Source organism: Pan troglodytes, chromosome 13 (genome assembly GCF_028858775.2).
Source record: "Pan troglodytes isolate AG18354 chromosome 13, NHGRI_mPanTro3-v2.0_pri, whole genome shotgun sequence".
Lineage (NCBI taxonomy): Eukaryota > Metazoa > Chordata > Mammalia > Primates > Hominidae > Pan > Pan troglodytes.
In genome coordinates, this window is record NC_072411.2 from 118,863,732 (window position 1) to 118,889,050 (window position 25,319).

General features: G+C 47.6%; 1 protein-coding gene across 1 annotated transcript; it reads right to left on the bottom strand.

The window, feature by feature from the left end:
* Nucleotides 1-9,011: 9,011 nt before the first annotated feature.
* LOC107973920 (proteasome subunit beta type-3) lies at nt 9,012-9,797 on the bottom strand. The gene has a single exon (XM_054679337.1). The coding sequence runs from the start codon at nt 9,627-9,629 to the stop codon at nt 9,012-9,014; it is 618 nt and encodes a 205-aa protein (XP_054535312.1). The 5' UTR covers nt 9,630-9,797.
* Nucleotides 9,798-25,319: the final 15,522 nt, after the last annotated feature.

The following is a 25,319-nucleotide window of genomic DNA, read 5'->3' on the forward strand; positions in this document are numbered from 1 at the left end:
ATGTTTCCTAGGTCAGCTCCATCAGAAGCTGAAACTCCATCAAGCAGAAACTCTGGGTGGGCCCAGCAATCTGGTTTTGTTTGTTTGTTTGTCTTTTTGTTTGTTTTTTTGTTTTTAGACAGAGTTTCACTCTGTCACCCAGGCTGGAGTGCAATGGTGTGATCTTGGCTCACTGCAACCTCTGCCTCCAGGGTTCAAGCGATTCTCCTGTCTCAGCCTCTCAAGTAGCTGGGATAACAGGCACATGCTACCACGTCTGGCTAATTTTGTATTTTTAGTAGAGACAGGGTTTCACCATGTTGGCCAAGCTAGTCACGAACTCCTGACCTCAAGTGATCCATCTGCCTCGGCCTCCCAAAGTGCTGAGATTACAGGCATGAGACATGGCGCCCGGCCACCAGAAATCTGTTTTAACAAGCTCTTTTGGCTGGTTCTGATGCACACTCACGTTTGAGAACCACTTGGATAAGGTAGAAAACTGGTACCTACAGGTTGAGTCAGACTCACAGACATTTTTGCTTGTCCTGCATGATGGTTGGACATTTTGAAATTACCTGTCCACATTTACAATTTTGGAGATTTCACATAAAATCACAGATTTTCAGCTTCTTTGGCTGGAATGGAGTAGTAGCTGCCCCTTGAGACACAGCAAGGATTCTCCAGTTTGCCGTATCCCTACTACGGCCTGTTGTTATACCTAGCAAGGTTTATTTGTTCCCTTTACCTGTCTGGCCCCTGCGACACCTGTTATGGAACTGTTTATCATCAAAGTCAATGCCATTCCATAGAAACCCTTCATTGCACAGACGAGGAAGCAAAATCCCCACTAGGGAGGTGGCTTTGTTGCCCGTCATGGCCAATTCCAGACAGAACTCAGAGCCAAGTGACACCCAGATCTGCTCTCTCGAGGGAACTGAGGCCAAGATGGGCAGAGGCATTAGAGCCTCTCAGGGACCCGGTCCTGCCAACCCTGCCCTGGACTCCAGTGTGAAGACACTGAGATACTTTCAAGGATAAGACTCTGGAGGATGCAGAAAATTTCCCTTTTGTCATGGAGTTTGGGTGTGAGGAGAGGGCCAGTGAGCTGGTGGAGAGGTCTGTTCATTTTCTCAGCTCGCAACCTGACAGAAGGGCAGAGGGGGTGCTCTGTACAGAGGGTCCTGGCTGTCTGCAAGGCCCCACTCAGACACTGGGCTTTCTCCTGCAAAGCAAGCATCCCCCAGACACTGCCAGGGCAGAAGCTGCAAAGTACGAAGCCAAGGGGTCCCCTGGCTACAGTGATGGTGGCCATAGCTAGGTTGGCTTAATCCTGAGCAAGCCGTTCCTGACTTTGCGAGGTTCCAGAGAGTTCCCTCAGTGAGGAGGAGGAGGGCCTTGCCGGGCAAAACAGCCCTCCAGGAAAACATCTTCCGCAGACTGAGCCAGTGGTGTTGCTGGGCTGAGCCCCTGCTTGCCCCAGACATCACTTCCAGCCTTCCCCAGCCTTTCCTTCACCTGCACCCAGGCTGCTTCTCTTCCCCAGCTGGCTCCTGAAGAACATTCCTTGCCTCCTGTTTCAGGGACTCCTCTCCAGGTAGCCTTTCAGTTCTTTCTCTCCTCTTCATCCTCCCTCCAGCTTAATCCCTCTCTCCCCTCAGAAACGTCTTTCCCTCACAATTGACCCCAGGCCTCTGACTTTGCTTTGTACCTAACCTGGAGCATGCTCTGATGATAAAATGCCAAACCGCATCCCTTGGTCGCTGGCTCTTTTCCTGCCAACCCCAGCACCACCAGCATCTGCGGCAGCTCCCGGGCTCCCACCTTGTCTGGCACCCAGAGCACCTTTCTGGCACCCTACAGTGGGAGGGTGGGGGAGGAGGAGCTGGGCTTCCAGAGAGAGAAAGGCTGGGCAGTTTTGATTCTCAGAGGCAGAGAGGATGAAGGAAGGGGTGAATACAGTGCGAGGAAGGGGAGGGGAGGAAGGGGAGGGGAGGAAGGGGAGGAGAGGAAGGGGAGGGGAGGAAGGGGAGGGGAGGAAGGGGAGGGGAGGAGGAGGTGGAGGAGGGGGAAGTGGTGTTTGCTTGAAGGTCAGAGGGGAACTGGAGTGTTGAAAAGCATGAAGGGCAGAATTATGGGGAATGGTGATTTAACCTAAAGCAGTGGTTTCAAATTTCTTGGACTATGACACCCGGTAAGAAACACATTTTACATCACAACCCAGCAAACTACACTATGTGTGTGCACACGTGTCCACACATACACCATACATCCTGAAAAATTGAGTTTCACATGAGGATACTTACACTTACTACATGCGATACACTAATATTTCTATTATATTCTTTTTTCCATATGCTTATCTTTTGTATATAATTATAATAAGTAGTCATTAAACAAGGATAGTATTATACCTATTAAAGTGATTTCATAATCCACTAGTGATTCATAAACCACAGATTGAAAAACGATAAATATAGGGAGTGAGAGTGAATTTGTTACTGGCTCCTAAATCTATGAAGGGTGATTAATAAATAATGATATTTATAAATAATGATAGCAAATAGACATAGTTCTCAGCAGTTTTACATGCATGCTTTTATTTGGTCTTATAAATCTATTAGGTACTATTATTATTCCCATTTTACAAATGAAGGAACAGGCACGCCCGAGAGTTCAAATAACTTTGCTCAAGATGGTAAGTGGCAGAACCAGGATTCAACCCTTCCAGCCTGACACAACAGCCATAGTCCAATATTCGGACATTCCTGCTGTTAAAGACATTATTCAATGACATTTGCTAAACCAGAGTAAGGAAGACTTTACTCAGGACTATCCCTATACGTTTAGGGACCACTGCAATGAGGTCTCACAGCAGGGGAGAGAGACTGGGCTCACCTGGGCAAGTGGGGATTTGTAGCCAAGGAGCAGGGTGGGGGTCAGTGGATGGAAAATTACTGAGAGTAAACATTAGAGGTAAGGGGGATTCTGGCCAAACAGAGCTAACAGGATTCTTGCTGAAGACAGGCCAGGGTGATCAGACAGCACCTGGGGGATGGTAGAGGATGAGGAACCTGATCAGCTAGAAACAGTGTCCAGATCTCAAGGATGAGGGAGCTTCTTGCTAAACTGATTTAGCAGGGCTCTTTGCTAAAACTGGATTTTACAAGAAAGAATCTCAGAGGAGATTCAGAAGCCTAACTGAAGTTTGTCCAAGCAAAGAATCTTTGTCACTGCACAAGGTGACCTGTACACATGCATCCAGTCATTCATTCGGAGCTTTGAGCTTGGTGCTCCAGAGTGACAAATGACTGACTAGCTCCTGCCACTTGGATAGCTGTCAGCAGTAAGAGGGAAGCAGATCTGGAACACAGAAGTACTGACATCACAGAACCTGAGGAATCACAGAGTGGGGGCAGAGATCATCAAGGCCACCCCTCACTTCACAGATGGGAAACTGAGGCCCCAGGACCCCCAGAGCTAGAGGCTGAGCCTGGCATGAACCCAAGAGCTCTAGGCAACCAAATCTGTTCTCTTCCCTTCAGGGGCTTCCCTGCAGGGTTATGAGAAGCCAAGATGGTAAAGAGATATTTGTAGTTGCCATCTGGAGATTCTTGTGGGCAACATCATGAGCTCCTGGAAAGAGAGGTGAGCAAATGCCCAGTTCTGCCCTGCTGTTCCCCAGCACCTGGCACCATGCCGGACACTAGCTACCTTCTGTGAGCATCACTTATACTGTCCATTTTCTTTTGGTCGTGTGCACCCTCATCATTGCTCTGCTAGACTCTTCTTGCATTTACCATTTCATCTTATATTTTAGTTAATTCTCATTGCATTTGAAATCTTCCCAACAGACTAGATCCATAAGTACCTTGAGAATGTGGAATGTGTCTGCCTTCTATACTACCATCTACTCAATTGCCGTGGACCATGCCTATCTCATAAGCAGATGCTGAATAAATGAATGAATGAATGGGCATTGGGGAACCATAACCTGAACTTCCCAACTGAAGCACTTCTCCTGGATTCCTAGTGGGCAGCTTTGTACATAGAAGCTGCTCCACACATGAGTTCATGTCCTTCGTCCTTGGCAGCAAGCAGTAACTACTTATCCATGGATCAGGGTAGGGACAGCAAGAACCTCAGGGATAACACCACTGAACCTGCAGCTTCATTTCAGCCTGCAGAGAAAATACAACTGTGGCTATTGGGCCAGGCAGGTCCAGCCTTCCTGGGTCATCTAAAATGACTGCATGCTTGCTCTTCAGTCCTTTCCTTGCACCTGCATTTCTGAGGTGCCTTTGCCCTCTGGCTTCCAGGTAGCCGTGGCTGATTGGAGGAACTGGTAGATCACTGGAGGGCCACCAGAAGGAGGGGAGAAGCTGGCCATTCCTCCTTCTCCAGTCCCTCTACTTCCTGCCTTCTTGGGCAGCAGTTGACTCCTCTGTGGCCCCAGCTCCCTTGGGGGCAGCCCCCACCATCATTCTAGTACCTGCTAGATGTACAGTACTAAATTTTTAAAATAAAATACAGGCCACCAGTTAAATGTGAATTGCAGATAAACTGGATACTTTTTTTTTTGGAGATGGAGTCTCACTCTGTCGCCCAGGCTGGAGTGCAGTAGAGCGATCTCGGCTCACTGCAACCTCTGCTTCCCAGATTCAAGCGATTCTCCTGTCTCAGCCTCCCTAGTAGCTGGGACAACAGGCGTGTGCCATCACACCTGGCTAATTTTTTGTATTTTTAGTAGAGACAGGGTTTCACAATGTTGGCCAGGCTAGTCTCGAACTCCTAACCTCTGGAGATCCACCCGCCTCGGCCTCCCAAAGTGCTGGGATTACAGGCGTGAGTCACCGTGCCCGGTCCAACTGGATACATTTTTATATTACATTTTTGATTATGATAAAGTACACATAACATAAATCTTACCATTTTAACCTTTTTAAAGTATACAATTCTGTGGCATTTAATGCACTCTATACTGACTTAAAATACTAGCAATTATTTGTTATTTATTTGAAATTCAGATTTAACTAGTGTTAAATACAATAACTGTTATTGTTAATACAATTGTAGTAGGGTATTGTATTGTAATAGGGTGACCTGTATTGTAATAGGGTGACCGTTGCTCCTGGGCTCTGAAAAAGCACCTCTTGTTGTCACTCCTCCAGTCCAAGGAGGTTTTTCTAGCACCTCTGTAACCAATTACCTTCATTAAAGTCTCTGAATAAGACTTAGCGAACTCCCTCCCTCCTGCTTCCCTGGCTGGACCTTGACTGTACAAACAATGAGAAGTACCCACCCTCCAATCACCAAGAGTCCAGATATCACAATAAGGTCCCGGAGTGAGCTCCCATGTGCTTCCCTCCCGCCCAGCCTGCTCCATCATCAACCCCCTTCCTCATCAGCTCTCAATCCTCCCCTACTCCAGAAAGCAGGCCAGGTGTCTCTGTAATTCTCAGGTGCACCCCCACCCCCTGCCTGGGGTGATTGGTTCCATGTGTCTGTCTTCGGGGCCACCCGGCCCCCTCCTGGCCCCCCTTACCCGCCTTCCGCCCACCTGCCTTCCTTCCTCACAGCTTCGCTCTCGCCTCGCTGAGCCCTTCCTGTCGCACGTCTGACACGTCCCCTGCGTCTGCGGGCTCTCCTGCTCCCTCCCTGCCCTCTTTCAGACAAGACAAAGAAAAGAAAAGGGTGGCTCTTGTTGCATTCACTACTTTTATTAATGAATGCAAGAACAAAAACAGCTGGCCCTGCAGACGTCCTGCTGAACTGGGGTGCTGTAAAAGGAGATGGAATCCTAGCATTTTGGTTTTGAAAGGGACTTGAGGGGCGAATTAATCTCATTCCTGTACAATACGGGGTGCCTCTCCCAAAATCACAAAAACCAGAAACGCGGCACGAGAGTCATGAACCCATGGAGGTGAACAGTTCAGCTGCTGGAATATAGACAAGTGGTTCCCAAAAGTACTTTACATCCTGAGAGCCTGAGTGTGTAGTGAGATGGATTGGCACAGCGCTACCCCAGGTGCGTGTGGCCTGTGCTGCTGGGGCAGTGTGTGTTGCTGCACCACAACGTGATAGCGATAGAGACAGAGAACACTCAGAAACTTCGGGAACTATTTGATATTGCTGCACCTTCCAATGCCTAATCGTTTTGCTATTCATTCACTTTATGATTGTATTAAGTGTCAGTCTGTGATGAACTAAGGTGCAAAAACGGGTGCTTTGCCAGAGGTGATTTGAAAAGCACTCTTTCGGAGCCACACTCAGGAGTTGGGTCCAGTTTTGGAAAGAGGATAAATGTCTGGAGGCAAGTGACTTAACCTCTATGGATCTGAGTTTCTCCTCTGTAATATGGGCACAATCTTGACTCCTACCTCATGGGACTGTTGCAAGAATTCTACAAGTACATGACATAAGCACCGTGGGGCACCAGGCACACAGTGGGGGCTGTGTGTGATTATTTGTAGATGCTTCTTGACTTGAGTTGACCAAACCACCAAGATCATTGTCCACTGACTCTCTTTCTGCGAATCTCTGAGGACGTAGCTTCTATTCCCACTCTTTGATGGCTGTTATAATAATTACTGATCTTAAAGTTCGCTTCTTTCCATGGTGACATTTCCATCCCATCCTCTGTCTTGACTCACGGGACCTACAAGATGAAACCTGGGATCTCTGCATTGGACCCGAGCACTGGGTCCACCCTGAGGCCAGCTTGGAGCTGATGAGGGAAGCCAAGGGCAGTTATGGGGGTCTGAAGAGAAGGTATTAAGCCATGAGAGGGAAAGGCCACAAAACCAGAGTCACAAAATAGGCACTAAAATCGGGACTCCACAAGGGCAGCAGAAGGCAGACCATGAGAAAGAAATGTGGGACAGTGGGGCGTCATTGTGTTACTATAAAGGAGTCCCAATCCAGACCTCAAGAGAGGGTTCTTGGATCTCATGCAAGAAAGAATTCAGGGTGAGTCCATAGAGTAAAATGAAAGCAAGTTTATTAGAGAAGTAAAGAAACAAAAGAATGGCTACTCCATAGGCAGAGTAGCCTCAAGGGCTGCTGGTTGGCTATTTTTATGATTATTTCTTGATCATATGCTAAACAAGGGGTGGATTGTTCATGAGTTTTCTGGGAAAGGTGGGCAAATCCTGAAACTGAGGATTCCTCCCCTTTTTAGACCAAATAGAGTAACTTCCACATATAATGAGCAATGAGGACAACCATAGGTCACTTTCCTTGCCATCTTGGATTCAGTGGGTTTTGGCTGGCTTCTTTACGGCATCCTGTTTCATCAGTGGGGTCTTTATAACCTGTATCTTGTGATACCAGTCCTGTCAACCTCCTATCTCATCCTGTGACTAAGAATGCCTAACCTCTTGGGAATGCAGCTCAGTAGGTCTCAGCCTTATTTTACCCAGCCCCCACTCAAGATGGAGTCACTCTTGTTCGAATGCCTTTGACAATCGCAGCGAGCTGTTGGCTTATTCATAGCATCCTTTTTAAAAATAAAATGTTTATTTATTGATTTTTTTGAGATGGAATCTTGCTCTGTCACCCAGGCTGGAGCACAATGGCGCAATCTCGGCTCACTGCAACCTCCACCTCCCGGGTTCAAACGATTCTCCTGCCTCAGCCTCCCGAGTAGCTGGGATTATAGGCATGTGCCACCTCACCCTGCTAATTTTTGTATTTTTAGTAGAGATGGGGTTTCGCCATGTTGGCCAGGCTGGTTTCAAACTCCTGACCTTGGGTCATCTGCCTGCCTCGGCCTCCCAAAGTGCTAGTATTACAGGCATGAGCCACCACACCTGGGCTACAGCATCCTTTAAAGTGTAGGACATGCTCCTTCCTGATATGCTTCTGGAAAGCTGAAGATGTTCTCTGATGTCTGATAACCACTATTCACACCTTAACACATCTCCCTCACTCTAGGAGGGGATGTTGTTGCAGACCCTGTCACGTGGTGGACAGCAGACAACACCACACTTTGTCAGCCGGTAGGCAGCTGTGGTTCTGGTTGCACTGGTGTGCCCTGCCTGTGTCTCCCTTTCCTTCGTATACCTCTACTGTTAAAAAAAGGTCTATGCCAGAGGACTCAGTACCAATCCTATATTCACATCTAGCTTATCAGCATTCTGGGTGTGCTTTGTACTATGTTTTTCTTTTCTTTTTTGAATTTTGAATTACTTGCCAAGACTTTCAAATTGAGAGAATTCATGGAAAAGTCTGAGAACTAATTTTGCTTTGAAATGAGCCCCTTTAGCTACCTTGGACCTTCATTCCTGCCAGGCCACAATCAGCTGGAGCTGAGTGGCAGCTGACCCCTTCAGATGCACATGAGCTCTCCCCTTGGCACAGTCCCCACCATTCCTGATGGTCAAGAAGCATCTATGTACAAATCCTCACAGCTCTCTGCTTATCTAACTGATTAATGTTCCCTTTCTGGTACATATAGACATCTGAGTTTGCAAACCCTTGTCTAAATTTTGGACTCTTAAGAAGTCCCTAGAGCCAGGCGCAGTGGCTCACGCCTGTAATCCCAACACTTTGGGAAGCCAAGGCAGGTGGATCACCTGAGGTCAGGAGTTCAAGACCAGCTGGCCAACATGGTGAAACACCATCTCTACTAAAAATACAAAAATTAGCCGGGTGTGGTGGCGGGCACCTGTAATCCCAGCTACTCAGGAGGCTGAGGCAGGAATATCGCTTGACCCCAGGAGGCAGAGATTGCAGTAAGCTGAGATCGTGCCATTGCACTCCAGCCTGGGTGACAATAGTGAAACTCCATCTCAAAAAAAAAAAAAAAGTCCCTAACACAATTCTTCTCTTAACTGGCTGTTGGGATATGCTTTTTTTCATTTCCATCCTCTACTTCAGCCCCTACTGCATTCCTCTGCCCCAATCTCAGCTCAGCTGGCATTAGCATCTGCCCAACATTTTTCTTTTCTTTTCTTTCTTTCTTTTTTTTTTTTTTGAAAGAAAGGCAATTTTATTTCAAAAAAAAAAAAAAAAAGGGTGCTCTGGGAACAGGGTTAGTCCATTTGGGCCTTCAGTGTCCTGGTGGTGATTTTGTTCTTCTCAGTGATGTGGATGATGACTCCCATGCCTGACCCTGCACCCCAGTCCATAGCATTGAGCATGGCTTGGGAGATGGTTTCAAACAGGTGTTCTGGATCCATGTTGGGTTCCCAGAGGGACTCACACATTCCGTACATTTGTTCGGCATAGCTGCCATTGACCACAAAGTCATCAGTCACCATGGGGCAGCCGATGAGGTCTAGAGAGCAACGGAAGGGCTTAAAGGTCTTCAGGTCCAAACCAGCAATGACTGGCTCAGTGTAGTAGGGGCCAAAATGTTTCTCATACAAGAGGTTGGCCACCATGCTCGTGAAGGTATAAGGTTTGATCTGCTGACCTTCCTTCAACTCATATAGGTTCAGCCGGAACTTGAGGCACTGGGCAACTGTCTGGATGTCAGTGGCAAGCCCGGCCAGACCGATGTACAACCAACCACCCATGGGAAAGATCTCCTGGAAGTCCGTGGTCACCATCTGGGCCTGGATCCTGAAGTGCCTGTCTGCAGCGATGGCCACACAGTTCTTCCCCTTCATGGCCATGATGGCTCCTCCGTTATAGGACATAATAGACATGATTGTGTGGGGTACGAGGACCCCTCCATTGCCAGAGCAATTCCAGTAAACCGGGTCTAGCCTTCACTCCTGCCCATCATTTCTGACATTTAGACTCTACATAGAGGGTCTTGAGATTCCAGGCCTTTACTCATCCTGCATCCCCTACCTACTTGGATGAATATTAATATTTACAATAACAGAGAAAAGTTCTCCAGAATGTCTGGGAGGTGACAGAAGTTAAATAAATGGAAAGTGTTGTTATTGTTTGCACCATACTCTAGTTCTTCCAAGGGCCGGCTTCTAAATCTTTCCTGAACATCTCTTTTCTGATGATGTCTCCTCTACAACTCGAGATCGTGTTCTTGTCACTTTTCCATGGACATGGCCACCGCTTTCTAACTGGCTTCTCTGACCCTCCTTGGTCTCCTTTAGATCCTTTCTGCCAGCATGGTGATCTCCCTGAAATGCAATTTTGTCCATGTTACTCTTTTGCTGAAAACCTCCGATGCTGCTCTATTGTTTCAACATGAGAGAGTTTGAGATTCTCAGTAGGACTTAAGATTTCTCTGTGACCCACCCCCTCCCTACTGCTCCAGCTCCATTGCCTGCCATTCCCAGTTTTACCCTGGAGTTTTCCAGGAACACAAACTACTAGTGGTTGCCACAGCACCCTGAGCTCTGTTGCCTCCATGCCCTTGGCTGTGCCATTCTGATGGCCTGGAAAGCCCTTCCCAGCCTGTGCAATGTCTTGCTCTAAACTCAGTTCCTGAGTCTCTACCACGTCCCATGCTGAGTAGGTGCCCTGCCACACTGCCCTGGGCATCCTTAGCACTGCCCATGCCCTCTAATCCTGCATGGCCTGCCTGCTTTGTTGGAGTGTCAGACTTTTGAAGACAAGAACTGCATCAATCTAGCTCACTTTTACATCCTCAAAACTCAGCCCACAGTAGGAGCTTAATCAATGCTGATGAATAAATAAATCACATCTCCAATTAGAAAGTAACTTTCCTGGTCCAGTACTATACCCTTCTAAAAAAGAGATGAGTAGGTGAAATTGAACAGAGCTCTTAGCTGTGCAACTCCAAGCTTTGTGAAGCTGGAGGGCTTCTGCCCACTGTTTTCCTAGGGATAGGCTTGGCTAGAAACTCATTTTGTCCCATTACTTCTCCAGCATTTCACACTGAAGTGGCTTCTATTTTTCTTTCTTTTCTTTTTTTTTTGGAGATGGAGTTTCACTCTTGTCATCCGGGTTTGAGTGCAACGGCGCAATCTTGGCTCACTGCAACCTCTGCCTCCCAGGTTCAAGTGATTCTCCTGCCTCAGCCTCCCGAGTAGCTGGGATTACAGGCATGTGCCACCACACCTGGCTAATTTTTGTATTATTAGTAGAGACGGGGTTTCACCATGTTTGACAGGCTGGCATTGAGCTCCTGACCTCAGGTAATCTACCCACCTTGGCCTCCCAGAGTGCTGGGATTATAGGCGTGATCCACAGTGCCTGGCCTGGGTTCTATTTCTCATCACAGTTGCAGTAACCATATGACCTGGACTGTCTGAGGTCAACCATTCTGTCTTTGGCCCTGTTATATGCACCCGCATTGTGAGACCACAGTCCTGATTGAAGGTTTAGGTGCTGTGGCTACCCTGCCCACAGCTCTGGATTCCCGGCTCTTTTGATTCTTTGGAAAAAGGAGATTTGCACAGATCAGATGAGAAGACTATGGGCAGTATGGGGTGGAGAGAATGATGGCGTGTCAGGCATTTATTCAGCACATTGTGTTGTACCAGGCCCTGGTGAGGTTCTGGACACACGGTGGGGAGTGCAGCAGACTCATTCCTTATGTGCAAGGAGCTTACAGTTCAGTACAGAAGACACACATTCATCAGAAACTCGCCCAAATCAATGTGAAGCTGTAACCATGAGAAGTGTGACAGATCCATGGAGTTGGTAGGGAGAGTTTGATGCAGGGAGGACAGGTCCTCCATGGGAAGACAGTTGAAGGAGGAGTTGAATAGTAAAAGGGGAGGGGCTGGAAGAGCTTATGATGGGGGAACTGGCTGTGGAATGAGGCTTGCCGGGAGCAGAGATCCTATGCAAGACCTTGAAGGCAGGTCTAAGGTGTGGGGGCTTTATCTTAAGAGCCATGAGAAGCCACTGAGAGTTTTAAGCAGGGGTATGAGTTGATCACATTTATGTTTGGAAACGAATCTTCTCTGGTTACTATGTGGAAAGCAGATTGGGGAAAAGTCTTGCTTTCTTAATAAGAAGGCAGTGAGCAGAAACCTCTTAGAGTGTTCGCCAGTCATTTCTGCTGCTCCCCTCCCCCTGTAAGCTACACCAGAGCATGAGGAATTGTCCGTTTAGTTCACTGATGTATCCCAAGCAACTAAAATTGTGCCTGGCATGTAGCAATTGCTTCCAAAATGCATGCATGCTTCAAAAATTCCCAAGAGCTTCAGGGCAGGTTTATGTCAATCTCAGATCCTTGATTGACTAAGTAAGGCATCAGTCATCTTGATTCATTTGACTAACTTGTACCGGGACCTAGCATGTGTCAAGTGGAGGATACAAAGGATCTTATTGCCTCAAAGGGAAGAGACAACAATCACGGAAGTGGCAAGTGCAGGATAACAATAAGGGCTCAACTGTCCACAGCGCACAATAATGAGTTCATAAAAAATGGATTTGCTGGACGTTTCTTGATCAAGGTCAGGAAAATCTCACTCAGTATCTGTATTACTTCGTTTTCATGCTGCTGTTAAAGACATACCCGAGACTGGGAAGAAAAAGAGGTTTAATTGGACTTACAGTTCCACATGGCTGGGGAAGCCTCAGAATAATGGCGGGAGGCAAAAGGTACTCCTTTTTATTTATTTATTTATTTTGAGACGGAATCTCACTTTGTCGCCCAGGCTGGAGTGCGGTGGCGCGATCTCGGCTCCCTGCAAGCTCCGCCTCCCGGGTTCACGCCATTCTCCTGCCTCAGCCTCCTGAGTAGCTGGGACTACAGGCGCCCGCCACCATGCCTGGCTAATTTTTTGTATTTTTTTTTTAAGTAGAGACGGGGTTTCACCGTGTTAGCCAGGATGGTCTTGATCTCCTGACCTTGTGATCCGCCCACCTCAGCCTCCCAAAGTGCTGGGGCAAAAGGTACTTCTAACATGGCGGCAGCAAGAGACAATGAGGAAGACCCAAAAGCGGAAACCCCTGATAAACCCCTCAGATTTCGTGAGACTTATTCACTATCACGAGAATAGCACGGGAAAGATGAGGCCTATGATTCAATTACCTGCCCCTGAGTTCCTCCCACAACACGTGGGAATTCTGGGAGATACAATTGAAGTTGAGATTTGAATGGGGACACAGCTAAACCGTATCAGCATCTGCTTTTGGTAAGCTGCATGACCTTTGGCAAGTAGCTTTAACTTCTCAGAGCATCACTTTCCTCACCTGAAAAGTGGAGATGATAAGAGCTGATTTGCAGGGGTTTTTTGAAGATTAAATGAGATCACTCTTGGATATCACTTTGCTAAGGGGCTGGCACATAGTGGACTACCCAGCCATGCCACTGTTCCGTTCCTCCTTCTTCTTTCTCCTCCTTCCTATTCCTCCTCCACTTCCTCTCTTGTTGTTGCTATTATTATTATTATTATTATTAGCTAGCCAGGCTGCCTGTATTTCTCCAGAAAACCATTACCCATGGTTTAAAAAATCCACCCTTGGCCAGGTGCGGTGGCTCACGCCTGTAATCCCAGCACTTTGGGAGGTCGAGGCGGGCGGATCACAAGGTCAGGAGATCGAGACCATCCTGGCTAACACAGTGAAATCCCGTCTCTACTAAAAATACAAAAAAAATTAGCCGGGCGTGGTGCTGCGCGCCTGTAGTCCCAACTACTTGGGAGGCTGAGGCAGGAGAATGGCGTGAACCTGGGAGGCAGAGCTTGCAGTGAGCCGAGATCGCCCCACTGCACTCCAGCCTGGGTGACAGAGTGAGACTCTGTCTCAAAAAAAAAAAAAAAAAAAAAGAGAAAAGAAAAAATATCCATCCTTGCTTCTACTCTCTTAGAGGTATATAGAGTTGCCCACATGAGAAGCAGCTCAATTACGATTGTTGAATGCACGGCCTCCTCACTTTTGGTTTGGAGCTCACAGTTGAAACCATGTTTGTCTCCTCTGTCCTCCGTGGATTAATATGTGCAGCCTGTCTCTCCTAATCAGATGTCACTGTGGCCTCTCATGGTATCCCCTGAGTAGTCACTCTCTCCAGAGAATGGCCACCCCTCCAGCCCTTGGGGTACTCTCCTATGGGCCACTTCAAAGGGAGTTTTGCCCACTCCTCATAGCCTATATTTTAAGTCAAATCATTTGAAATAAGCCCTCCAAACTGGGTGGAAAATCTCCCTAGGCATTTTTATGTGAAGTGGAAACAGAAAATCTTATTTTTATAGAAAGACTCCTCTGGGATCTCACTATCTAGTAGAGAAGACTGGGGCAGCCCTGAGGTTTGTGTTACAAGAAAGGCTTAGGAGGGAAAGGCATCTAGGCCAGCTTCCTGGGAAGGTCACATAAATTCCTGCTTAGCAATCAGCGTAGGCTGAGGGCACACCTTCAGGAGACAGGAGCAAACAGACTCCAGCTCCTCTTCCATATTCTTCCAAAGCAGTTTTGGTGAGTACCAGGACCAACTGCTGTTGAAATGCACACCCACTCACCTCACAATGTGGCCCAGAAGGAACCAGAACCCAATAGGAGAGGGGCAGAGTTATAAACAACTCCACTGGCTACATCACACTGTGCTTATCGCTGCAAATATTGACTCTGGAGGATCAAACAAGTGGCCAAAAAAAACAATAATATTTTCCCCAGAGAGAAGGTCTTGTTCCAGACAGCCAGGATCAAGTCGGATGGGCAGGCAGTGACAGATGGCACAATGCAAGGTGAAGGTCTCCATGCAAGGGTGCTGCTCTCACGTGGTAGGTCCCCTTGGAACTGCTATGCCCAGGGAAGGAGAGACCAGACTCAGGGTGCCATCAGGTGGTCTTAAAGAACACAGGGCATCCCATATCGTGGATCAGAGTTTTCAAAGTCAAGAGATTGCTCCAAGAGGCAAATGTCCACAGCAAAGATCCGACTCCAGGTTTGGCAAACATTGACCTGAATCCCTTCTTTGGGTCAGACATCCTCCCAGAAACCTCCAAGAACGATTCCACACAATCCTTACAAAAGCCTCATGAACTAGGTGTTCTTACTCCATTTTGCAGATGCAAAAACTGAGGCTCCTAACAGTTTGATGACTTGCAAAATAGGTCACATTGTAGGTTATCTGGCAGAGCTGGGATAAGGACTCCCCAGTAAGTGCCTTTAAAGTGTGCTGTGCTTGTTCTGGTTGTTTCGAGCTCTGAGTTCTTCTGTGTTACAACTCAAATGCCCCTTACACAGTGAAAGTCCAGAGAGCAGGATTCTGGACAAAGAGCAGGAACTGAGGTCATTGATTGGCTAAGCCTCAGGGTTGTTTACTATTTTGTAAAGATGTGGATAGAAATAATTATTGATTCTGCATTCTGGCTCTTGGGCAGAAGGCACAGTTTTGAAAGTATCGGCAAGATGCCCAATGCTGCACCCTAGCCATGCAGTGTGTGTTTGTGTGTGGGTGGGTGGGTGTGTAGGTGTGTGTGTGTCTAGTGCAATTGTGGTAGAGGTTTCATTGTGACCCTCTAAAACCTCCCTTCTGCCCAACCCCCAGACAATGATACCTTACAGCAAGAGCAAGCTTGTCCAACCTGCGGCCCAGGATGACTTTGAATGCAGTCCAACATAAATTCGTAAATTTTCTTAAAACGTTATGATATTTGTTTGCAATTTTTTTTTTTTTAGTTCACCAGCTATCATTAGTGTTAGTGTATTTTATGTGTGGCTAAAGACAATTCTTCTTCCAATGTGGCCTAGGGAAGCCAAAAGATTGGACACTCCTGCCTTAGAGTCCCTTGGCCACTGATTATTATTATATTATAGCAGAGTCACCTCGGACTCTGCTCTATAGAAGGAAAGAGCTGGGTCATAGAAGGAGGCCTTTAGTGGATCAGGCCTTCAGGGGATCAGGAGGTGGTGGGAGGATGAAGATAATAACAATGGAGGAAAAGGAGTCATAGAACACAGAGAAAGAGAGAGAGAGAGACTAACCCCAAGATAAGCTACAATGTGACAGAGAGAAACAGCAATGTAAGAGATAGAAATAGTTGCACTGTGACAAGTTGCTGAGAGGAGAGGGAGAAACACTTTACAGAAAGTGAGCAAGAGAAGTTTCACTGGAGGCGGCAGTGGGAAAGATTTCAAGTGGGAAGTTGGTGCACATGGAGAGCTGTGGATGAGAGGGGGTGATGGACGGCCGTAGAGAGGACTCGGAGAGATGGTGGGTGCTGGGCACTGTGGGACACCACAGAGACACGGTGCTGCTGCTACCCGTGGTCCCGAGGCCCTGCCAACCACCAGCAGCCTCCAGAAAAGTCATTTCCAGCAGGCACCTGTTGTCCACGGCTGAAGCCCAAGGGGAATGTGGAGTTCAGATGTGGCAGAGAGAAAAAGGATCCCACAAACACCTTCACGACTGAGGAGACAGAGCTCTGATTTCTAACACCACCTCCAGGAAGTCCTCCCAGCCCACAATTTAGGCTGCAGAACTGCAGAGTTCCCCATGATTCATCTACAGGCTCATCGTCCCTTTGCGTTGCCTTCATAGCTCTGTAGAATTATAATTAGGGTTATAATTCTCTATAGGCCTTTTTTATTTGTGTTTTTCCTGTGGGCGTGTATTGTTTCTTTTAATAGTCTGTACATTTCTCTACTATTTCTATCTCCTTTGCAGTATCTGGTGCAGGGCTTCTGTTCTTTTGGGTATGTATAACACTTTACTTCTTCCCCTTTAGCAATTTATTCTTTTACGAAATTCCTAGCTTATTACATCTTATGCCATTCTCCTGGCCATGTCCTTTGTTAAAAATCCCCTTCCTACTTGATAGCTCTTTATACTGTCCGTTGCCCTCCATGAGGTGTTTATTATCTCATGAAGGCAGAGCAGAAGTTATTATTCCTGTTTTAAAGATGAACGGACTGAGTCTCAGAGACATGTCTATTACTTAACTTGGCCAAAAGATTAAAATATCTTCTACATTGTGTAGCAATATACAGCATACAAGCTGATTTTAGGTGGTATTAGAAGGAAGATCTCTTATTTATGTATTTTGTCATTATGTGTACTAGGAAAATAATATATTAAAGCTGTGTTTTGGGGCATATTATTCCTTGCAGTGTTTTTATTTCAATAAAATAAGTGTGACCTGGTGTGGTGGCTCACACCTGTAATCCCAACACTTTGGGAGTCCGAGGTGGGCAGATCACTTGAGGTCAGAAGTTCGAGACCAGCCTGGCTAACATGGTGAAACCCTGTCTCTACTAAAAATACAAAAAATTAGTCGGGCGTGGTGGCAGGCGCCTGTAATCCTAGCTACTTGGTAGGTTGAGGCAGGAGAATCACTTGAATCTGGGAGGTGGAGATTGCAGAGAGCCGAGATCGTGCCACTGTACTCCAGCCCGGGTGACAGTGCGAGACTCAGTCTCAGGAAAAAAAAAAAAACAATTAGCCAGGCGTGGTGGCAGGCGCCTGTAATCTCATTTACTTGGGAGGCTGAGACAGGAGAATCGCTTGAACACTGGAGGCAGAGGTTGCAGTGAGCCACGATCACGCCACTACACTCCAGCTTGGGTGACAGAGCAAGACTTTGTCTCTAAATAAATAAATTAAATGAGTTGATTTAAACATAAATATTAGAGAAATAATAATCGACATGGTTCAAAGATAACGCACAGAGTAGGAAGAAGTTCTTGAATGGCTGATGTTTGGGAAATACTGCTTGATGTGAGCTCTGAACCCAGTGGTGCTGAATAAGTTGTGTTTTCCTGCCTGGCCACAGTCAGGATGAAAAGGCAGGAATGCCAAGTAGAACGGCTGTTGCTTTGGGAGTTACAGGATCATCCAATTGCCCTGAGGGGTGAGCTTCTTTTCCTCAGGCTGCGATTCTTCCACCTATGCAAAAGAGAATCACCGAGGCTGCTCACTTGAAGGCATAGCAGGAGAATGAGAATGGAGTAACCTCTCTACCACAGGCAAAGCCAGGCAGGAGGGTTGTGGGGAGACGGGTGGGGGGACGGGGGCACAGGAATCAGAGAATACCAGTCTCTGCCCTCACTGAGCTTTCAATGTCATCAGGGAGATGGAGGTAGGGCACAAAAAGAAACACAAAGCCACCTAAACTCAGATCTTAGGACAGCTTTGAGGGGGGCTCCACGCCTGGTGTTAGGAGGGAGGAACAGGCTAGATGAAGTTTGCCTCACCTTCAGGAAGATGCTCTGCAAGGACTGAATCAGGAATCATTTTAGAAGAGAGTCTTCCTCCTACAAAGAACGTTTCCAATCCCCAAACTGCCCTGTAAAGAGTCTCCAAATTGAGGGTTCTACTTTTCCCCTGGGGAGTGATTCTTTGCTACCTCCACCCCGCAATGGCTGTTTCCAAATTGGATTATTTCATCATTTCCTCCTATTCCTCCCCCCATTCCCCCTCTGTCTTGGTAGAGCAGTAACAGGCTCACCACCTGGCTTCTGATTAGAAAAGCGAGGCAGCGGTTTAATCACAGAGCAACAGAGAAACAAGGCCTGTCTGTGAAATTGCAGCATGTGGTCTATACATCCCTCTCCCAGGCCGGAAAGAGTTGGGGAGGTGGAAGGGTGCAGTTCAAACTCATTTCTCACCACCACCCAGCAGCAATTTCATCAGAAATCAAATGTGCCTACAGCAACTTCTTGCTTTCCATGTCATGACTCTCTGCTGAGGCAAGAGATTTCCTGGAAAGGGGAGTTAGGGCAATGAGTGTCTGCTGCATTGAGGGAAGGGAGTGAGGAGACGGGGGAAGGGGAGAGGGCTGTGTGCGCAGCTGGGCACACAGGGTCTGTAGCCCGCATTTCAGTACGCCTCTGCGGGGGGTGTGTGTGTGTGCGTGTGTGCGTGTGTGTGTGTGTGTGTGTGTAGTGTGTCTGTGGGGCAGGCTGGTGTCTGTGGGGTGTAAAGACAAGCTGATCAGTGAGCTTGTAATTTCCCATTGCCAGGCCCTTGGAAATGCTGGCTGGGTCGCTTTCCATCCTTTATTTGTTTAGCTTTGCCTGCTTCTCAGTGGCCTCAGGAGGGTGAGGGTGGGGGTAACAGGGAGATGAGATAATTGTGGGGGCCTAGACAAGTTTGCTCAGACAGTATTGTGTGGCTAAGACTATTGAGCTACTGAAAGAGAGAGAGAAACCAAGTACAATAATACTAAAAGTAAACATGAAGGCCGGGCACAGTGGCTCATGCCTGTAATCCCAGCACTTTGAGAGGCCGAGGTGGGTGGATCACCTGAGGTCAGGAGTTCGAGACCAGCCTGGCCAACACGGTGAAACCCTGTCTCTACTAAAAATACAAACATTAGCCGGGCATGGTGGCATGTGCCTGTAATCCCAGCTATTAGGGGGGCTGAGGTAGGAGGATTGCTTGAACCTGGGAGGCGGAGGGTGCAGTGAGCTGAGATTGTGCCACTGCACTCCAGCCTGGGCAACAGAGTGACACTCCATCTCAAAAAAAAAAAAAAAAAAGTAAACATGAAGACTCCAAAACAAGGATCTGTTAGTGTTGAGAGGAGCCGAAGGTGGCAAGTATGCTGTCTTTCTCCAAGTAGCTGGCTAGGGAATGGGGCGAGCAGGGATTTGCTTGGAGGGGAGGGGGGAGCCAGCAGACAGATTTAGGATTAAGAAATCTGCTGCGTTTCAGGAGCTCCCCCATTGGAATAAGATGGGCTGTTGTTTGCCAGGCCTGAAAGTTTTATTTAATGATTCCAAATAGAATATCGCCAAACAGATGTAGTCTTGTTCCTCGAAAGAAAAGCTGCAGCAGGAAGCAGGGGGTGGGCCGTCCAGTGGAGGCCGCAGTGCAGCTCACATTGTCCACAGATGCCGCACTCTGCTTGAAACCTTTCCCAGGCCCGTTCTCGCGGCATCTGCTTTGCTTCCTTCTGTCGCCTGTCTCTCTTCCTTTCTCCAAGACGTCTCAGGGTGCACGTCTGAATCTTGTCCTGACTGAACAGAGAGGGGCTGTCAGGGCCCGGCCACAGCTGGGTTGAAATTCTCCTCTGGGGACACTGGGGACTGGGAACACCTCACCCTGGAATCCTGGGAGGGAGTGGGGACCCTCATAAAGAACTTGACATTTGTGGAGCTGGCCTTTCTCACAGGCATTCTAGGGCTTTCTTGGGGTTACATGGATGGCTGCTCTAATGGGGGGTTGGTTGGATGCAGGCTGGGAAGTGATACTTCAGGCCCTATGTTATCTCCTGGGCATGGAAGCCTTTGAAAATCTGCTCTCTAAAACTGAGGAAGCCCTTGAGCAGGGGTGGACCAGCTACAGCCTGTAAGCCAATTCTGGCCGCCATCTGTTCTTGTAAATAAAATTTTATTGGAACACAGCCTGCTCATTTGTTTAAATATTGCCCTTGGCTGCTTTTGGGATATAATGGCAGAGCTGAGTCCTTGCAACCCCATGAAGCCTGCAAAGCTTAAAATATTTACCACAGCGCCCTTTACAGCAAAAGTTTGCCAACTTCTAATCTAGAAAATTCTGGCTGAGGGATGCTTTGCTCAATACCCCTTTCCGTCAGATGCAAAAGGCCCCTGTCCTGAGCCATCAAGGATTTCCACAACTCCTTTACCCCAACACAACCTTCCAAGAGGGGAGGGAAAAAACTTCTATTTGTTTGTAATGTGTTTAATGGGAAGCGCCTCTACCCAAGGCTTGGAGCTCTGTCTATAGTGCTCTTTGTAAAACTGTAAGCCCCAGAAGCTGGGCAGGACTCCTGGCCTGGTAGAGGGTTGACTCATTTATCCAAATTGGCCTGCCTCTGGAGAGCAGCAGTTGTCCCTTGCTTCGCAGGGAATGACCAGCAGTCGGAGGAGACAAGGGTGAGTGGGGTTGCCCCTCAACTCCTTGGAACAAGGCTCGGCCTCTACGCAGATGTCCCATCAGTGAGGAGGTGTGGATGCTGTGCCAATTACGCTTTCCATAGCTGGTCTCCACAATATCTCTTTCCCGCTCGTTATTTCTCCACCCCCTTGAACATGGGCTGACCTTCCTTGTGTCTAATAGGATGTTGGGGAAATGATGCTGCGGGACTTCTCAATGCCAAAAAGACTTGCAACTTCTGGGCCCAAGCGCGGTGGCTCACGCCTGTAATCCCAACAACTTGGGAGGCCGAGGCGGGTGGATCACCTGAGGTCAGGTGTTCAAGGCCAGCCTGGTCAATGTGGCGAAAACCTGTCTCTACTAAAAATACAAAAATTAGCTGGGCATGATGGCGCATACCTGTAATCCCAGCTACTCAGGAGGCTGAGGCAGGAGAATCGCTTGAACCCAGGAGGCAGAGGTTGCAGTGAGCCGAGATTATGCCACTCCACTCCAGCCTGGGTGAGACTCCGTCTGAAAAAAAAAAAAAAAAAAGACTTGCAACTTCCATCTGGTCTCTTGGAGCACTCACTCTTGGGACACTCCCTCTCAAAACCCAGACCCAGCCACCATGCTCTGAGCCACCTGAGCCACAGGAGAAGCCAGACGCAGGTGCTGTTGTTGACCAGCCAGCTCAGCTGACAGCCAGCAGCCGGCACCCACTGCCCCCAGGGGAGTGTGCAGCCCTCTTGGGTGTCAGTTGAGCTGGGCTTTCAGATGATGACTCCAGTCCCAGACACCGTCTGCTATAACTATATGAAACAGCCCACATGAGAACTGCCCAGCTGAATCCAGTCAACCCACAGAACCACAAGAAGTAAGATAAATGGCTGTTTCAAGACTTAAACTTTGGGATGGTTTGTTATACGGGAAAGGTCATGAGAACAAGGCAATGGCAGTGTGGGCTGTGAGGGGAATAGGGGATGAGGGTGGCCATCTGGTTAGTCCCAGGTGGGGTTCCATTGCTTTGGTCTGGAAAGCTTCCTCTAGTAGTAGAAGATTTGGACTTTTCCCTTCTGTGCCTTGATATCTCTTTTTTAGAGGAGAATCACCAAACTCCCTACCTACAAAATATAAATCAAGAAGGGATTTTTTTTTTTTTGAGACAGAGTCTTGCTCTGTCGCCCAGGCTGGAGTGTAGTGGCAAATCTCGGCTCACTGCAATCTCCGCCTCCCGGGTTCATGCCATTCTCCTGCCTCAGCCTCCCAAGTAGCTGAGACTACAGGCATCCACCACCAAGCCTGGCTAATTTTTTGTATTTTTTTTAGTAGAGATGGAGTTTCACCGTGTTAGCCAGGATGGTCTTGATCTCCTGACCTCAGCCTCCCAAAGTTCTGAGATTACAGGCGTGAGCCACCGCGCCCGGCCGGAATTTTTTTTTTTTTTTTTTTGAGCCTACAACATGCCAGGTGCTGAGCTCACAGGATCCTCACAACTACCCTTTGAAGTAGACATTATTGTTCGCATTAAAGATAAGGAAACAGAGGCTCAGAAAAGTCAGATGACTGGCTCGAAGTCATCCAACAAGCAAGTGGCAATGTCAGGATGCAAACTCGGATCTATTGTTGCATGTTTGAATATTAATTGAAACTGACAATTTCTATTGCTCCTGGAAAAACATCCTACAAAATAAATGTGATAAATAATACTTACATAGTACTTAAATGTTTTAGCTGTTGTTTTTAAGTCTTAAGTGCCTAAAATATTGTTATTCATATGCTCACAACAACCCTATGAGGTAGGTATTATCAGTGTCTCCATTTTATAGATGAGGAAACTGACACACAGAGAGGTTAAGAATCTTGGCCGGGTAGGCCGGGCGGGGTGGCTCACGCCTATAATCCCAGCACTTTGGGAGGCCAAGGCAGGCAGATCACCTTAGGTCAGGAGTTCAAGACCAGCCTGGCCAACATGGTGAAACCCCGTCTCTACTAGAAATACAAAAATTAGTCAGGCGTGGTGGTGCACGCCTGTAGTCCCAGCTACTTGGGAGGCTGAGGCAGGAGAATCACTTGAACCCAGGCGGTGAAGGTTGCAGTGAGTCGAGATCATACCACTGCACTCCAGCCTGGGTGACAGAGCAGGACTCCATCTCTAAAAAGAAAAAAAAAATAGAAAAGAAACTTGCCCGAGTTTACACAGCTAGTAAATGGTTGCATTAGTCAGGATAGCTAGCCTATATTACAATAACAACCCTCTCAAATCCTAATGGCTTAAAACAACAGAGGTTTAATTTATACTCATTAGCTGTTCAAGGCAGGAGGCTCTATTCTCTAATCCATACAGTCACTCAGGATCCAGGCTGGTGGAGACCCTGCCATATTGTAGCCTCACCATTTAAAACATGAAGAAGATAGAAAGTGAGGAGTCATGTAGGTTTTGTTCCGTTGCCTCAGGCTAGGAGTGACAGTCACTTCATCTCACTCACAGCTCACTGCCCACAACTAGTCACTTGTGACTGTGCGAGTTAAGCTTCTGTGTGTGAAGGAAGGAAAAGAGAATGGGATAAAGGTGAACATCAGCAGGCTCTACCACAGTAGTTTGAACCAAGACTTGAGCCTAGGTCATGTGGCTTCAGAATCCTTGCTCTTAATCACACTAAACAGCCTCTGTAAGTCATCTTTCCTTCATCCAGTGCCTAAGAACATGCAGTCCAATGCCCTCATCCTTCAGAAGAACTTGAGTAAACTCAGAGAAATTGAGTAGAGTGCCACAGCATGCCCAAGGCCACACACCCTGAGGTTGGTAGTAGGTCCTGAGTTAGAGTTGTCATTTCTTGGCTCCCCTGGAAGTAGTGGAAAGGTAAGGTTTTGACATACTAGTTGGATGACCACGGGCAGGTCACTTAAATTGTCTAAGCATCGTTTGACACTTGTAAGAATTAAATGAAATAGCACCTGTAAAAGTGTCTGCACGGACTTACTGCTGTTAGTTTTGTTTCTTTCTTCCTGTTGTCACTGCACTTCCCTGCCTGTTACCCAAGGCCATGCAGACCAGCCAGGCCTTCGACTTACAGTGCGGATAAGATTCCAAATCTCCACGGCTGGTTTCCGTGCTTTCTTCCAGGCTTCTGAGGACCCTGTGCTCTGGTTTCTTCTATTTCTTTTCTATTACTTTTCTGTTACTCTTGAGCACACTTGCTGGAAGCAATATGCATGCAGTTCTCCCTCTCTTGCCTCACTACACTTTGGAGAACAACTCCAATCCCTTCCAACCAAGTAGTCCCTTTGAATTTCTCCTTCCTCTGCAAACGTCTTCCCAGCTTTACAGAGAGGGGGATGTGGTGCTTTCTGACCTCACACTGAGGAACTCTAAACATCATACCTACTCCTGCACCATGCCAAAAGACATGGGTGCCTCCCACGTGCCTAATGCAATCATAATGGCAGGACTATCTTTGGCTGAGGGTTGCATACCAGGCAGTAGGTTAAGGATTTCACCTTGTTTTATTTACTCTTATTTAAAATTTTTGTTATTTTTTAAAATTAGAGACAGGGTCTCACTCTGTTACCCAGGATGGAGTGCAGTGCTGCGATCCTAGCTCACTGTAACCTTGAATCCCTGGGCTCAAGCATCCTCCTACTTCAGCCTCCTGAGTGGCTAGGACTACAGGCACCCCCTGCCATCCCTGGAAAATTTTTTAATTTGAATTTTTTGTAGAGATGGGGTCTTGCTGTGTTGCCCAGGCTGGTCTCGAACTCCTGGCCTCAAGCAATTCTGCCTTGGCCTCCCGGAGTGTTGAGATTATTGGCATGAGCCACTGTGCCCAGCCTAATTTACTCTGTTTTGTTGTTGTTTTGAGACGGAGTTTCACTCTTATTTACCAGGCTGGAGTGTAGTGGCACGATCTTGGCTCACTGCAACCTCTGCCTCCAGGGTTCAAGTGATTGTCCTGCCTCGGCCTCCCCAGTAGCTGGGATTACAGGCGTGCACCACCACTCCCCGCTAATTTTGTATTTTTAGTAGAGATGGGGTTTTACGATGTTGGTCAGGCTGCTCTTGAACTCATGACCTCAAGTGATCCACCTGCCTCAGCCTCCCAAAGTGCTGGGATTACAGGCATGAACCACACAGTGCCCAGCCTAATTTACTCTTTGCAACAAGTCTCTGGAACAGGTACTATTATCATCCCCTTATTACAGATGAGGAAACTGAGGCTGAGAGAGGTTAAAAAACTGGCCCCAAATTACATAGCCAGTAAGCAGAGGAGGTGGACATGAATCCAGGCAGCTTGGTCCCAAGGCCCTTTTTTGCTTAACTCCTACCTGCCTCCAGGGCCCACATTCTGATTCTGATTCTTTTCTTTTGTGTCCTTTCCATTTGGTCACTGTGGAGTCATCCAACCTGATCAGCAACTTCTAGATGGCACAGCTATACAAAGCCTAATCTATCATCTGGGAGGAGGCGCTTGGTTAAGATTTTCTGAAGACAAAGATGATGACAGCGATCGATCGAGTTGTTGACCTGGCACTCGATGCTTGTTCAGGAAATCACCACGGAGCATGCAGCCCCAGCCTTAGTTTCACCACAGCACATTTTTCCATTCTTCATCTTTTCCATAATGATGTTCCCCAGATTTCCATTAGGGAGTTTCTTACCAAGGAGCTGGGTCAGTAAAGCCAGAGGTCCTCA

Excerpts from the sequence above, each read along its gene's own strand:
- LOC107973920 (XM_054679337.1), bottom strand. The coding sequence starts at position 9,629 with ATGTCTATTATGTCCTATAACGGAGGAGCCATCATGGCCATGAAGGGG.